Source organism: Lathyrus oleraceus, chromosome 3 (assembly GCF_024323335.1).
Source record: "Lathyrus oleraceus cultivar Zhongwan6 chromosome 3, CAAS_Psat_ZW6_1.0, whole genome shotgun sequence".
Classification (NCBI taxonomy): Eukaryota; Viridiplantae; Streptophyta; class Magnoliopsida; order Fabales; family Fabaceae; genus Lathyrus; species Lathyrus oleraceus.
Genome location: NC_066581.1, coordinates 490,300,871 through 490,313,523, shown reverse-complemented (window position 1 = coordinate 490,313,523; position 12,653 = coordinate 490,300,871). Strand labels below are relative to the sequence as shown.

Here is a 12,653-nt window from a genome sequence, read left to right as displayed (position 1 = left end):
GAGATGTGATAAAAAACTATTGTATTTGTGTATTTTTATTGTTGTTAGTTAGTCTTTCTATATTGAGATATTTATAATCTTTTGGGCCTATGTCCAAATCTCCATAAGATATACTTCTTTGATTTTGATAAAATTTGGATCGATCACTATTAAATATTCTAGACACTCAAAATCTTTAAATTAACTATATATATTTTAAATTAATTAAATAATTAATATATCTGATTTAATAATAGACCAACTATATTGATTATTAGATAAATTAAAAAATAAATTGTATATGACAAGTTGATTGAAATATTACACCTTGTTAATTAATCTCTACCCAAAACATTCCATTAGAGATACTTGCTATTTCAATTTGAGATTTATTCCTTCTTTGTTACACTGAGTAATTCTTTCTTCAATATCCTCGAAACATGCTTAAAAATTTACCTTAAAAATGAAAACTCATCATTATTTATATAGGAGAGACCAGTTTTAAGAGTCATTTTTACCAAAGAAAGCTACATTTTCAAGCTCAACTAATCCAACCTAATATGTCCAATTTTGATTACCTCACTATATTTTCTGAAAAAACGAACTTATAGAGATACACCGAATCACCTTATTTAGATACAATCCGATTTATCAAACAAGTCACGTCTGCACATAAACAGAGAAGCAAAATCCAAAAAGCCCACGTGACAACGACACGCGACGCAGCCACTAACAAAAAAACTTGCACGCAAACGCTACCAAAAAGCGATTATTATTACTACTCCTTTAAAACAACTTTTCTTATAAATCACTTTTTCCTTTATCTATCAATTCATTTCCTTCCTTCTTCTTCATTGTTCTTTTCGCGTTATGGATTCTTCTGTGTTGACCTCTCACTTTAATCACTTTCGAACCACCGCGAATTCGTTTCTATCTCAATACGAACCTCTCGTTCTGATTATCGTGCCGCTTTTCACTCTCTTTATCGCTAACGTAGTTCGTTCGTTTTTCGAAATTTTTCGTGATAAAGGAGTCAAAGCTACTCTCCTAGGGTTCTTCATGAACTTCATCAAGTACTTAATATCATCGCATGCATTATATAGTTTATATTAACGATTATAAGTGATTAATTGATGATGATGATGAGAAATTTTAGTGTTATGATTTGATTTGAGATCTGTTTTGTTTGATTCACAGATTGATACCTGGTGTGAAGAGTTATATAGATGCTGAAAAACAGAAGGTTAGGGATAGTGTAGAAATTCTGTTGTATTGGATTGGATTGGATTGATTTAACTTCACGTGACTTTGTTGTTATGGTTGAATTTTTAAACTTGTGTTTTGATTATTGGAATTGAATTTGATTCTTGAAGATATACTAATATGCATATGTTTATTTAGCAAACTAGTGGCTAGTTCAGTTTTTTGTGTTTTTGAAGTTGTGTATAATTAATACTCTTCTGGTCTTATTGTAATAGATCAGATACATTGAATATGCAAAATGAATATAAAAAATCAACTTTCTTTTATAAATAGGGTCAGAGATAGTATAAATTTTTAAATTTACTTTTATAACTGTGTATGCAACATTTGGTTAGTATATGGTGTATGCAACTTTTGGTTAGTGTATGGTGCATGCAACTCTTGGTTAGTGTATGTACCGGCTTTTGGAATAGGCAAAAGGCAAAAGCAATTCTAGAGGTCTAGGTGTAAAATTGATTTTGAAATGATATTGAGGTGTTTGGTTATTCTAAAGTAGAATTGATTCTGCCTCTTTTACTTGAAGCTATAATTTGTTTCTTTTGAGTTTAAATGTGAGATTTACATTAAAATTTACTCTTCAACTCAACTTTGCATAAAGTTATTCAAACATAAATCACTTTACATTCAACTCACTTTTAACCAGAATCAAATCATTCAAAATCAATTTCTTTTCACCGCAGAACCAAACATACGCTACAAGTGTTTGACAACGAGATCGTATTATCCTATCTGAAATTATTGAGTATTAAAATGTTTAGATGGAAGACGAGGTAGTTTTGAACTGCATATTGTGGACTTGGAGCTTTTGAACGCTACGTGTAATTAATGGCAGTTCCTCTAGGTCAATATCACCTTTTAGACATTTCAATCTTAGTTTTTGTACTTTTTCTTTAGTCTATATGTTTAAATTGCACTTGTACCTTTAAAACCGTTGGTTGATCATTTTAGTATGGGGTTAAAATGTGATGTAAGTGATTAATGAGTGCTAAACTTAGGGTCCAGGAGGTGAAGAAGAGTTGGGTTTGTCCTGTTAAGATTGTAGGGCTCATTTTGTGGTATTGTTGCTGTTCCTTACGTGGCAGGTGGATACTTGGATATTAGAAATGTCAATTTTTTTTAACAGGGTTACAGTTACACTATTATTTGTTAATAGCTGGGCGGGCTTGTTGCTTTAACAGTTTATTGGTTTCTTTAGGCCATAGATTGTGGATGGTGATTAATTTTGTTTTTAATCTGGTCATTGTGAATATAGGTTGTGGATAAGTTGCAGTCTGATGGTAAATCTAAAAGAGATGGTTGGAAGACAGAGTTACCAAGCGCGGGGTTGGGCACATCTGTCCTTGAGAAGATGAAAGAAGAGAAAAAAAATGATGCAGTTTGGCAAGGCAAATGCTCTGGTACAGTGTATGTTAGTAATTTGCATAGCATTAAATGCTAAATTCTGATCATTTCTGTTTGGGATGCTTTTATTTATTTGGAGGGGTCCATTTGGTTGTACGTAGGACTGATACTTTTTTTTCTTTTGAATTATTTATTTCTTGCAGCTACATTGGAGGAAGTGAGTCTAGTGAACATTTTTCTGTCATAAATGAGGCCTGCTCAATGTTAGTAAGACCTTAAGAGTTTTCAGTTGAATTTTTATGTTTCTTTCATTAGTTTTCTTTTACATACCATTATGATAGAACTCAAATTTAAGAGAAGAAATTGTGTTTTTTTCTTGGCATAAATATTTTTTTTTTGTATTATTAATTGAAAAAAGCAACTATTACAAAAGATGAACCCCTGTAACCCCAGAGCAACATCATCGCAGAGAAGAGGCAAATCTCTCTCTGCCCAATCCCCAAGGTTTTTAACTGAATAATATTCAATGATCCTTCCTTTCTGTTTTCTCTCCACTATATTCTGTTAGGTCTCCCACTACCTGCGACATAAGTAATACACTGCAAACTTCCCTGCTCAGTCTCTTTATTAGACTTTGGCCCAACCTCATATCCTATGTTCCTAACAGATTATGTTCTGTAAGTTTGTAATATACACATAATTGAATTTTATTAGCTCAGTGGTTTTGAAACTGGATTTATTTTCATTATACCTAATTCATAGTACCTACTCAAGCTTGTTTGCTTTTGGCGCTGGAGTTATTTCACTGTAAAGTAGAATCATTAGATTATGCATTTTGTCTCAACACTAATCTGGGTTCTGACATAGTCTGCCCCAGGAGTTAGAGGAACTTGGGAAGTCCTTCCTTATTGTTTGAATTTGAAAATGTTTAATGCAAACCTGTGGTTATGACTTCTATCTAATTAGAAATTAAGTCAGCATCTTGTTGCTACTGAGATAGTGTTCGGAACATGAACAAAACGAAACAAGACAATCTGTTCTATATTGTACTCTTTTAGTTTGCCTTTTCAGTGAAACCAAAAGATGCAATTTTTTCCACCTTATTCCATATTGTTCTGCGTACAATATGCACCAATCATAGAATAAAACTCATGTTATGTTTCTGTCTTGTACTAACTTGTTTATCAAACAGTACAGGAATTGATAACTGTTAATAATCATAACCTGGTTAGTTCTAATGTCTGCCTTTTGGAACTATTTCAAAAGTAGGCTTTGACATCAAATTTGTTAATAATGTCGAAGCATCCGAATGATCAACAGTTTAGTGAATTTGATCTCTTAAGGCTTTATTTGGATTGATGGAATCGGATGGAGCGGAGCGGAGCGTAATGGGATGATATTCATTTGTTTGGATCATTTAAAATCGGATGGAGCGGAGCGGAATAGAGTGGTATGGATTCCGTTGGGCGGAATGAACAATTTGCCTTATTCTGTCATAAACTTTCCAAACAATGGAATGGTATCTTCGTTCCACTCTGCTCCATTCTACTCCGCTCCACTCCATTATGACGGAACAATTTGCCTTGTTCCGTCATAAAATTTCCAAACAATGGAATGTATCTTTGTTCCGGTCCGCTCCATTCTGCTCCGTTCATTTCATGATGCCCAAACATAGCCTAAGGTCATTCCATGTTTATGCATTTGCATCCAGCAATTAATGTCAATAAAATTTCAGGTTTGCACATACCAACCCCTTGCATTTGGATGTATTCCAGAGTGTTGTACGCTTTGAGGCAGAAGTGGTTGCAATGACAGCGGCACTTCTTGGTAGTAAAGAAAAGGCATCCGGAGGACAAATATGTGGAAACATGACATCGGGAGGGACTGAAAGTATATTATTAGCTGTTAAATCATCTCGCGACTATATGAAATCCAAAAAAGGAATTACAAGACCAGAAATGTATGGCACTAATAATTCAGTTTTATATCGTTGATATATCATCTTTTTGATTTATTTCAAAATTAATTTTTTGATTATAGGATAATTCCTGAGTCTGGTCACTCAGCATATGACAAAGCTGCACAGTATTTTAACATAAAACTATGGCGTGTTCCAGTTAACAAAGATTTTCAAGCAGACGTGAAAGCAATTCGTCGTTATATTAACAAAAATACCATTTTGGTACGAAGTTACTCAATCGTGATTTTACTCTGATTTTTTCTGCTTAATAAATTGTATTTTTAAAGATCAAAAGTTCTTTGTATTGGATTTTATAAGGTATGCAAACTCCTAATAGCTCTAATTCTTATTATCAAGTGAAATTGACTATCATGTGAATATTCAGATTGTTGGATCTTCTCCCGGGTTTCCTCATGGGATAATAGACCCCATTGAAGTAAGTTTCTTCCCCCCATATCTACTGTTAAAAAAATTATCCGAATTCAACTGGCTTGCTGGACTACTATAACATAGATAATTTGACAATTTCTCCTGTAGGAACTTGGTCAACTAGCATCAAGCTTTGGCATTTGTTTCCATGTGGACCTTTGCCTCGGTGGCTTCGTATTACCTTTTGCTCGCGAGCTTGGGTATTTATTTTATATTAGCGGACTGTTATATTGTTGTCAGTTTTGTTATACTTTTACCTTCTATTTTTTCCCTGTCATCATTTTAGGTTCTATACTTTCATACTAAAATTTAACCCATGGAGTTAAATTTGTGAATGTGTGGATTTTTCATTTAACCCGTGGAGTTAAATCTGTCAATGTGTGGATTTTTCATTTTAACCTGTGTAGTTAAATCTGTCAATGTGTGGATTTTCCTTCTCCATCTGACAACATATTCCAACTTATTTTTCAACTATCTAGACTGAACATCTTTCCAACCATTAGAGGAACTACAAATATTTCACAAATACATACCCTTTATCAAATAAAATAGTTCTCTATATCTTTAGTCTTTTAACTTTTCAATGAATGTGGTTTCCAGTTTAAATAACTCATCGTTACCTTTTCTTCCTAGGTACCATATTCCACCTTATGATTTTTCTGTTAAAGGTGTTACTTCAATATCAGTAGATGTGCATAAATATGGGTTAGCTCCCAAAGGAACAAGTACCGTTCTATATAGGAACCATGAAATCAGAAAGGTAAATAATTGGTTTGTCCAAAAAGTCTTTTAACTTATATCTGAAATTCACATTTGGTTATATAGTTCTTTTAGCTACATTTTTTAACCTCTAACTGAATATGATGCACTTATTCTTCAAAAAGTATACTTCCTTTCTTTCATATCCATTATCCCCTTTCCTTTGGTTCATGTGCATCAGTGCTTTTAAAAATAACGATTGAAACTTCTTATATTCCATTACCATTATATCTACTTTTTATTTCATAACTTGAAGTTGATGTTTTCCGAAGCAATTGTGTTTTTGGACAGATATGTGCTTCATTCCTTGAATATGAATTGTCATTTCTCTAGGCTTTTTGGACAGAGCAAGATAAAAGTCCTAAGCCACATAAACAAATGGACATAGTTCAAAAGCTCTCTGTCTCTTACTCTAATATAGGAAATCACGAGAGAGTTGTTAAAAGAAATTACATTGCATTAGGACATCATCATTGAAGATGAGAGCTTTTATTTTCTGAATACAATTATAGAGACAGGAGATAGAAGAGGAACTATATAACGTGGCAAGTAAATGGCTGCCAAATCACAATTTAAATAGTATATTGTGTTAGGAAACTTATTAAGTAAACAAAATCATATTGGTAATTCTCAGATATATAGACCGATAGTACCACTAGAAAACTGTATTACAGCCAAATAAAATGATGTATGAATCCTATGTTTGTAAGAACAAAAACTTAGGAATTACATATCCAAACAAGAGGTGCATTGGAAGAATAAAAACAGAGCAGTCAAAATAGGATGCATTGAGTGGGCGAGGGACTGTGAAGCTCCTGTGCTTATAGTCAAATAGGGCGCATTTAGTCCTTGAGTTCTTTTTCACTTAACAATTTAAGTTTACTTGAGTTTTCAATTCATTTGACAGAAGTCTGAAAGGAAAGAAAAAGGAGAAAAAATAGCATACTGTTTCATCATACATTTCACATCGTTGATATGGAATTGCACCAATATCCGCATGTATTGCAATTCATATTCATGACAGGGAATTGTATGTTTCAAATGCAAAATAATGCAGTTGTAATATCTATCTTTGACTTGTGGGATAAGATTGTGCTTATGCCTTCTCCATGATGTATTGATTTAAATTGTTTTCTGCTGTAGGTGATATTTCTAACAAGTGGAGAATCTAGACTTTCATTTTCTACTTCTTTGTTGTATCTGGAACTTATTCTTTCACTAGTTCCATTTTTCATCTTTTCTATCCAATAAAATATATTTTTCCGTTAAAAACGACGAATACTATAAATATAGGTTCTCTTTTATATGTATTCCTCCCCTCCATTTTCAACTCTATTTTATGGATTAACTTCTCTGCATCCATCTTCCACTGTTATTGGAAATTAGTTGTTGACTTACTTGCAGCTGATTACTAATGTGTTTTATTTGTGGCTTCTGGACTCTACAGAATCAATTTGTTGCCGGTAAGCCTGCAATTTATGCAATGTCTTGGATAAATTTATATTGCACTTATATGTTGAGAGGGACATATCCAATTTCTAGTAGTATATCTCTATACTTGTCTGTTATGGGATTAATTCGGTTGTTGTTTTCTTTGTGATTCATTTGTCAGTTACTGAGTGGTCTGGTGGGTTGTATGTATCTCCAACCATAGCTGGAAGTAGACCTGGAAGCCTTATTGCTGGTGCATGGGCAGCAATGATGTCTCTAGGGAAAGAAGGTACCTCTCCACGGATTTCAAACTAAATAATTTTCTTTCCATTTCTGTTAACCCTAATGCCGTTTCTAATGTGTGATGTAAGACTCATTGATGGTCCAATTCATTATACAGGTTACTTGAAACATACCAAAGCAATTATGGAAGGATCAAAGAGACTACAAAAAGGGTACAGATACTGTGTGTCTCTTTCTGTATCTATTTCTCGTGCTGTCCGTTGTATATGTTTTTTGAATGTAAGGGTTACGATTATGTTATATGTAGCATAGAGGAGATATCTGAGTTGTTTATCATTGGAAGACCCGATATGACAATCATAGCTTTTGGATCCAAAGTTCTAGATATATTTGAGGTCAACGATATCATGTCATCCAAAGGTTGGCATTTGAATGCATTGCAGAGACCCAACAGGTTGGACTCGGGAGTAGCACACTTTCTAATTTAGGATTCTGATCATTTCAGGATTATGGCTTACTTTATAAACTGAATTTTCTTCTTTGTGCATGAATCAGCATCCATATCTGTGTGACACTGCAACATGTACCAATTGTTGATGACTTTATAAGGGATTTAAAAGAATCTGTGGAAACCGTAAGTTGCTCATCTTTATAGATTACTAATTATAATTTGATTTGTACTTTCTTTTTTTAGCTTTTCTGTGTGTTGAATTTCAGGTGAAACAAAATCCGGGTCCAATAAGTGGAGGACTTGCGCCTATATATGGGGCGGCCGGGAAGATGCCCGATAGAGGAACGGTTCAGGAATTGCTGGTAGATTATATGGACGGTACATGCTAGCTGCGTTCATCTAATATTTCTGGGGGAATACGTTTGCACCAGACCCCTACCAATTAATAATATTTCTGGGGGAATACGTTTGCATCAGACCCCTACCAATTAATAATATTTGATTTCACCTTACATTCTTTCATTCATATGATAAGAGAAGGAATTAGACCATTGGCAGGGGTCTTTATCTTATAAGAAAATGTATTATTTAAATACTAGTACTGTATTGGGGAGAAAAATAAGACACTGTTTCTTGAATATTAACATATTCATTGTAAACTACAGTATAAAATGGGTTTGATTTTCTTTTACATAATAAATGATAATTTAATAATATAAATTTTACGAGGAATTCTTGAATATTAACTACGAGTTGAGGAGGCTTAGGAGCTCCTTGGATCGTTTTTGGCTGAGCCAAATTTGGTCGTGAAAGAAGAGAGTATGCGGAGGACGAATTTCTTAGTCAAAAGTTGAGTGGTGGGTCGAGTAATATTTGGCGGTGCCATTGCTTGATAGTGATAGAATTAGGTAAAGAGAGAGAATGAAAAGAAACTCTCATTGTATTATATGATGAACAGTAATACAAGAGGCTACTATATATAGCCATGTAATCCAAAACAGAAAAGGTGTGAGGCGCATAACAAGCTAACAGCACACCACTAACAAAGCTGACAGCTCAGCAAAACAGAATAGAAAAATAAAATGAAGGGCATATTAGTAAACTACTCTATTAGTCCCCCTTAGAAGCTGATGGCAGACTGGTCAAAGTAGCCTTATCATACACACGCAACTTGGAACGAAGAGGAACAAACTTGGCAGCAGAGAGGGGCTTAGTGAGAATGTCAGCCCATTGATCTTGAGCTGGTACATGAACAACAGTCAGACTTTTGCTGAGTACTTTCTCTCGCAGAAAGAAAATATCAAGCTCCATATGCTTAGTCCTGTTGTGAAGAATAGGATTGTGAGCCAAAGTAACAGTGCTCAAGTTATCACACAAGATCTTGGGAACTTGAGAGGAATAATGGAGTTCCTTAAGCAAGGACTGAATCCAAATGAGTTCAGCAGCTAGCTGAGCCATACTGCGATATTCCGCCTCAGCACTGGACCTTGCAACAAGCTGTTGCTTTTTGGACCACCAGGAAACAACATTAGGCCCAAGATATATGCAGGCCCCTGAAGTAGATCTCCGGTCATCAGGGTCTGATGCCCAGTCTGCATCACAGAACCCTAGCAACTGCATTGGTTGCTGAATAGGAGCAGGCTGAAGGAGAAGACCATGGTGCAGAGTACCACTTAGGTACCTTAAGATTCTTTTAACAGCCTTCCAATGATCCTCTAAAGGATTGGACAAAAACTGACAGACTTTGTTGACTGAAAAAGAGATCTCTGGCCTAGTTAAGGTAGCATATTGAAGGGCACCAACCACAGACCGAAACTGAGTAGGGTCATCAACCGCAGCAGACCCAACCTTGGACAATTTGCTGCTAGAGATCATGGGAGTAGGCATGCCATTGGCATTCAACATATTAAGCCTTGAAAGCAAATCTGTGATGTACTTAGTCTGAGATAAGAGAAGAGAACCATTAGGGAGATGAGTCACTTGAATCCCTAGAAAATAATCAAGGTGTCCCAGCTGTTTGAGAGAGAAAGAATTATTGAGATGCTTGATCAAGGAAGCTATAAAAGGAGCAGAACTACCCGTGATGATTATATCATCTACATAGACCAGAATTAGAATCTGAAGTTTACCTTGATGCAACAAAAACAAGCTAGGATCACATCTACTAGCCTTAAACCCGAGTTGAACCAAGGCACACTTTAGCTTATCAAACCAGGCCCTAGGAGCCTGTTTTAAACCATAAATAGCCTTATTTAACTTGCAAACAAGAGTGCTGTCAGCAACTTCAAAGCCAGGGGGCTGTTGCATAAAGACTTCTTCTTCAAGAGTGCCATTGAGGAAGGCATTGTTAACATCAATCTGCTGCAATGGCCACCTGTTTGTAACAGCAATAGAAAGAACAATTCTCACAGTGACAGGTTTAATGACAAGAGAGAAAGTCTCTTGAAAATCATTACCAGCCTTTTGATGGAACCCTTTAGCCACTAATCTGGCTTTATACCTGTTTATGGAACCATCAGGATTCTCCTTAGTCCTGAACACCCACTTACATCCAATAGGCTTCCTTCCAGCAGGAGCTTTCACCAAAGTCCAGGTCTGATTTCTCAGCAGTGCCTGATGTTCTTCCTTCATGGCCTGAAACCAGTTAGGAGCAGCCAAGGCTTGTTCAACAGATGTAGGTTCAAGGTGGGCTGTTAATAGAGTAGGGTGAAGTCTAGGAAGGGTGATTCCTCTTTTGGCTCTAGTTTGCATAGGGTGAATGTTTTGAGGGTGAATGGAAGGTAAAGCTGTGGCAGCAGGGTGGGAAATAGGATTAGGGCCAGGGGAGGGACCAACTGAAGGAGAGGAATATGAAGAGGAGGGAGAAAGAGTGCTAGCTTCAGCTGGATCAGAGAGAATGAGGGCAGGAGAGGAAGAAGGAGAAGAGGTAATGGGAATGGCAGTGAGAGGTTGAGGGATAGGTTGCTGACCAGAAGAATAAGAGTAGTTAGAGGAGCAGCAAAGGAAGAGGAAGAAGAGATTGGAGAAATATTAGGAATAGTGGGACTGCTAAGTTGAGGAAAAGCAGAATTTGAGGAAGAAGAAGGCATAGAAGACAGATTAGAAGTAGAGGGAGTAGAGGGAACAGGAGGAAAACTGAGAGAGGGAGAGGAAGAGGATGGAGTGTTAGGAAGAGAGACAGATTTTGAAGAAGAAACCAAGGTGGAATAAAGAAAATTTGCTTCATTAAAAACAACATCCTTGGAAATAAAAATGCGACCATCTGAAGCAAGGCATTTATAGCCTTTGTGAGAGGTAGAGTATCCAAGGAAAATGCACAGTTGAGATCTAAAATCAAGTTTATGAGAATTATAGGGACGAAGGAAAGGATAACAAGCACAGCCAAAGACTTTAAGGGTAGTATAGTCAGGGTTTTTGTGAAGTAATTTAAAATAAGGTGAGACATTGTCAAGTATAGGTGTAGGAAGTCTGTTAATGAGATATGCAGCTGTGACAAATGCATGATCCCAGAATTTTAAGGGAAGGGTGGACTGAGCAAGGAGTGTGAGGCCAGTCTCAACAATGTGCCTGTGCTTACGTTCAACAAGGCCATTTTGGTGATGTGTATGGGGACAAGTGAATCTGTGAACAATCCCTAAATCTGTGAGATATTTGGTAAGAGGCCTAAACTCACCTCCCCCATCAGTTTGGACACATTTAATGGGACAATTGAACTGAAGTTCAACCATTTTTTTAAACTGAAGAAACTGAACCATGGTGTCAGACTTAAGTTTGAGAGGAAAAACCCAAACAAACCTAGAGAAGGCATCAATACAGGTTAGGAAATAGGTATAACCACTGGAAGATTGCATAGGGGTAGGACCCCAGAGATCACATACAACCAGCTCAAAAGGATGAGAGTAAACTGTGGTAGATAAAGAAGAAGGAAGTCTATGAGACTTGCCAATGCAGCAAGCATGACATAACTCAGCAGGGGGTTTAGATGGAAAGGACTGATTATACAGTTTGAAGATTTCAGTGAGGGCATGATGATTGGGGTGTCCCAGCCTAGTATGCCAAAGCACATATTTATTGGATGCAATAGAATTTGCAGCATTAAAGTGTGAGGAAGGTAAAACAGTACTGACAGAGTTTAGAGAAGGATTGAAAAAGGTACTTGTAACATTATAATTGCAAGATTCATTACAAGAAGACAAAGGATTTATAGTATGATTTGCAACCGATTCAGTACACTGAGATATAGAATCTGTAACATCTGTCCTATAGGAACCATTACAATTGTATGCTGCAGGATAACTATGACTAGAACTATAAGAGGAAGAAGACTTGGACAACGGAGGAGCAGCTGGATTGGAGAATTTATAGAGGCCATCAGCACCAACAAGACCACTGAGTAAGACTTCAGAAGTAGCCTGAGATTTGACAACACAAAACTTAGGATGAAATTCAAAAAATACAGAATTATCTTGAGCAAATTTGCTCACACTCATAAGGTTTTTGGTGATGTGAGGGACATGTAAGAGATTGTTAAGAGTGAGAGATAGATGAGGTTTGTGAGGTAAGGGAAAAGACATAGAACCTACAGAGTTGATGGACAAACCTTGGCCGTTACCTATGAAAACTTGTTCAGTTCCAGGCACGGAGGCAGAGTCAGACACATTAGAGGCATCAGGAGTAACATGATGAGAAGCTCCTGAGTCAGGATACCACCACTGGTTTGCACTGCTAGCTTCAGTACCTGCATAAAAGGCTTGTGGTGCAGAAGATCTGGGAGGTGCAGCTCTGGGAGAAGCATAA

At 36.3% G+C, this 12,653-nt stretch overlaps 1 protein-coding gene across 1 annotated transcript; it reads left to right on the top strand.

The window, feature by feature from the left end:
• Nucleotides 1–618: 618 nt before the first annotated feature.
• LOC127128332 (sphingosine-1-phosphate lyase) lies at nucleotides 619–8,520 on the top strand. The gene is made up of 15 exons (XM_051057588.1): nucleotides 619–1,052; nucleotides 1,177–1,222; nucleotides 2,495–2,646; nucleotides 2,787–2,846; nucleotides 4,319–4,543; nucleotides 4,624–4,765; nucleotides 4,929–4,979; nucleotides 5,081–5,172; nucleotides 5,606–5,732; nucleotides 7,179–7,194; nucleotides 7,344–7,451; nucleotides 7,563–7,617; nucleotides 7,713–7,859; nucleotides 7,961–8,039; nucleotides 8,123–8,520. The coding sequence occupies exons 1-15, from the start codon at nucleotides 850–852 to the stop codon at nucleotides 8,243–8,245; spliced, it is 1,626 nt and encodes a 541-aa protein (XP_050913545.1). The 5' UTR covers nucleotides 619–849; the 3' UTR covers nucleotides 8,246–8,520.
• The last annotated feature ends 4,133 nt before the right edge of the window (nucleotides 8,521–12,653 follow it).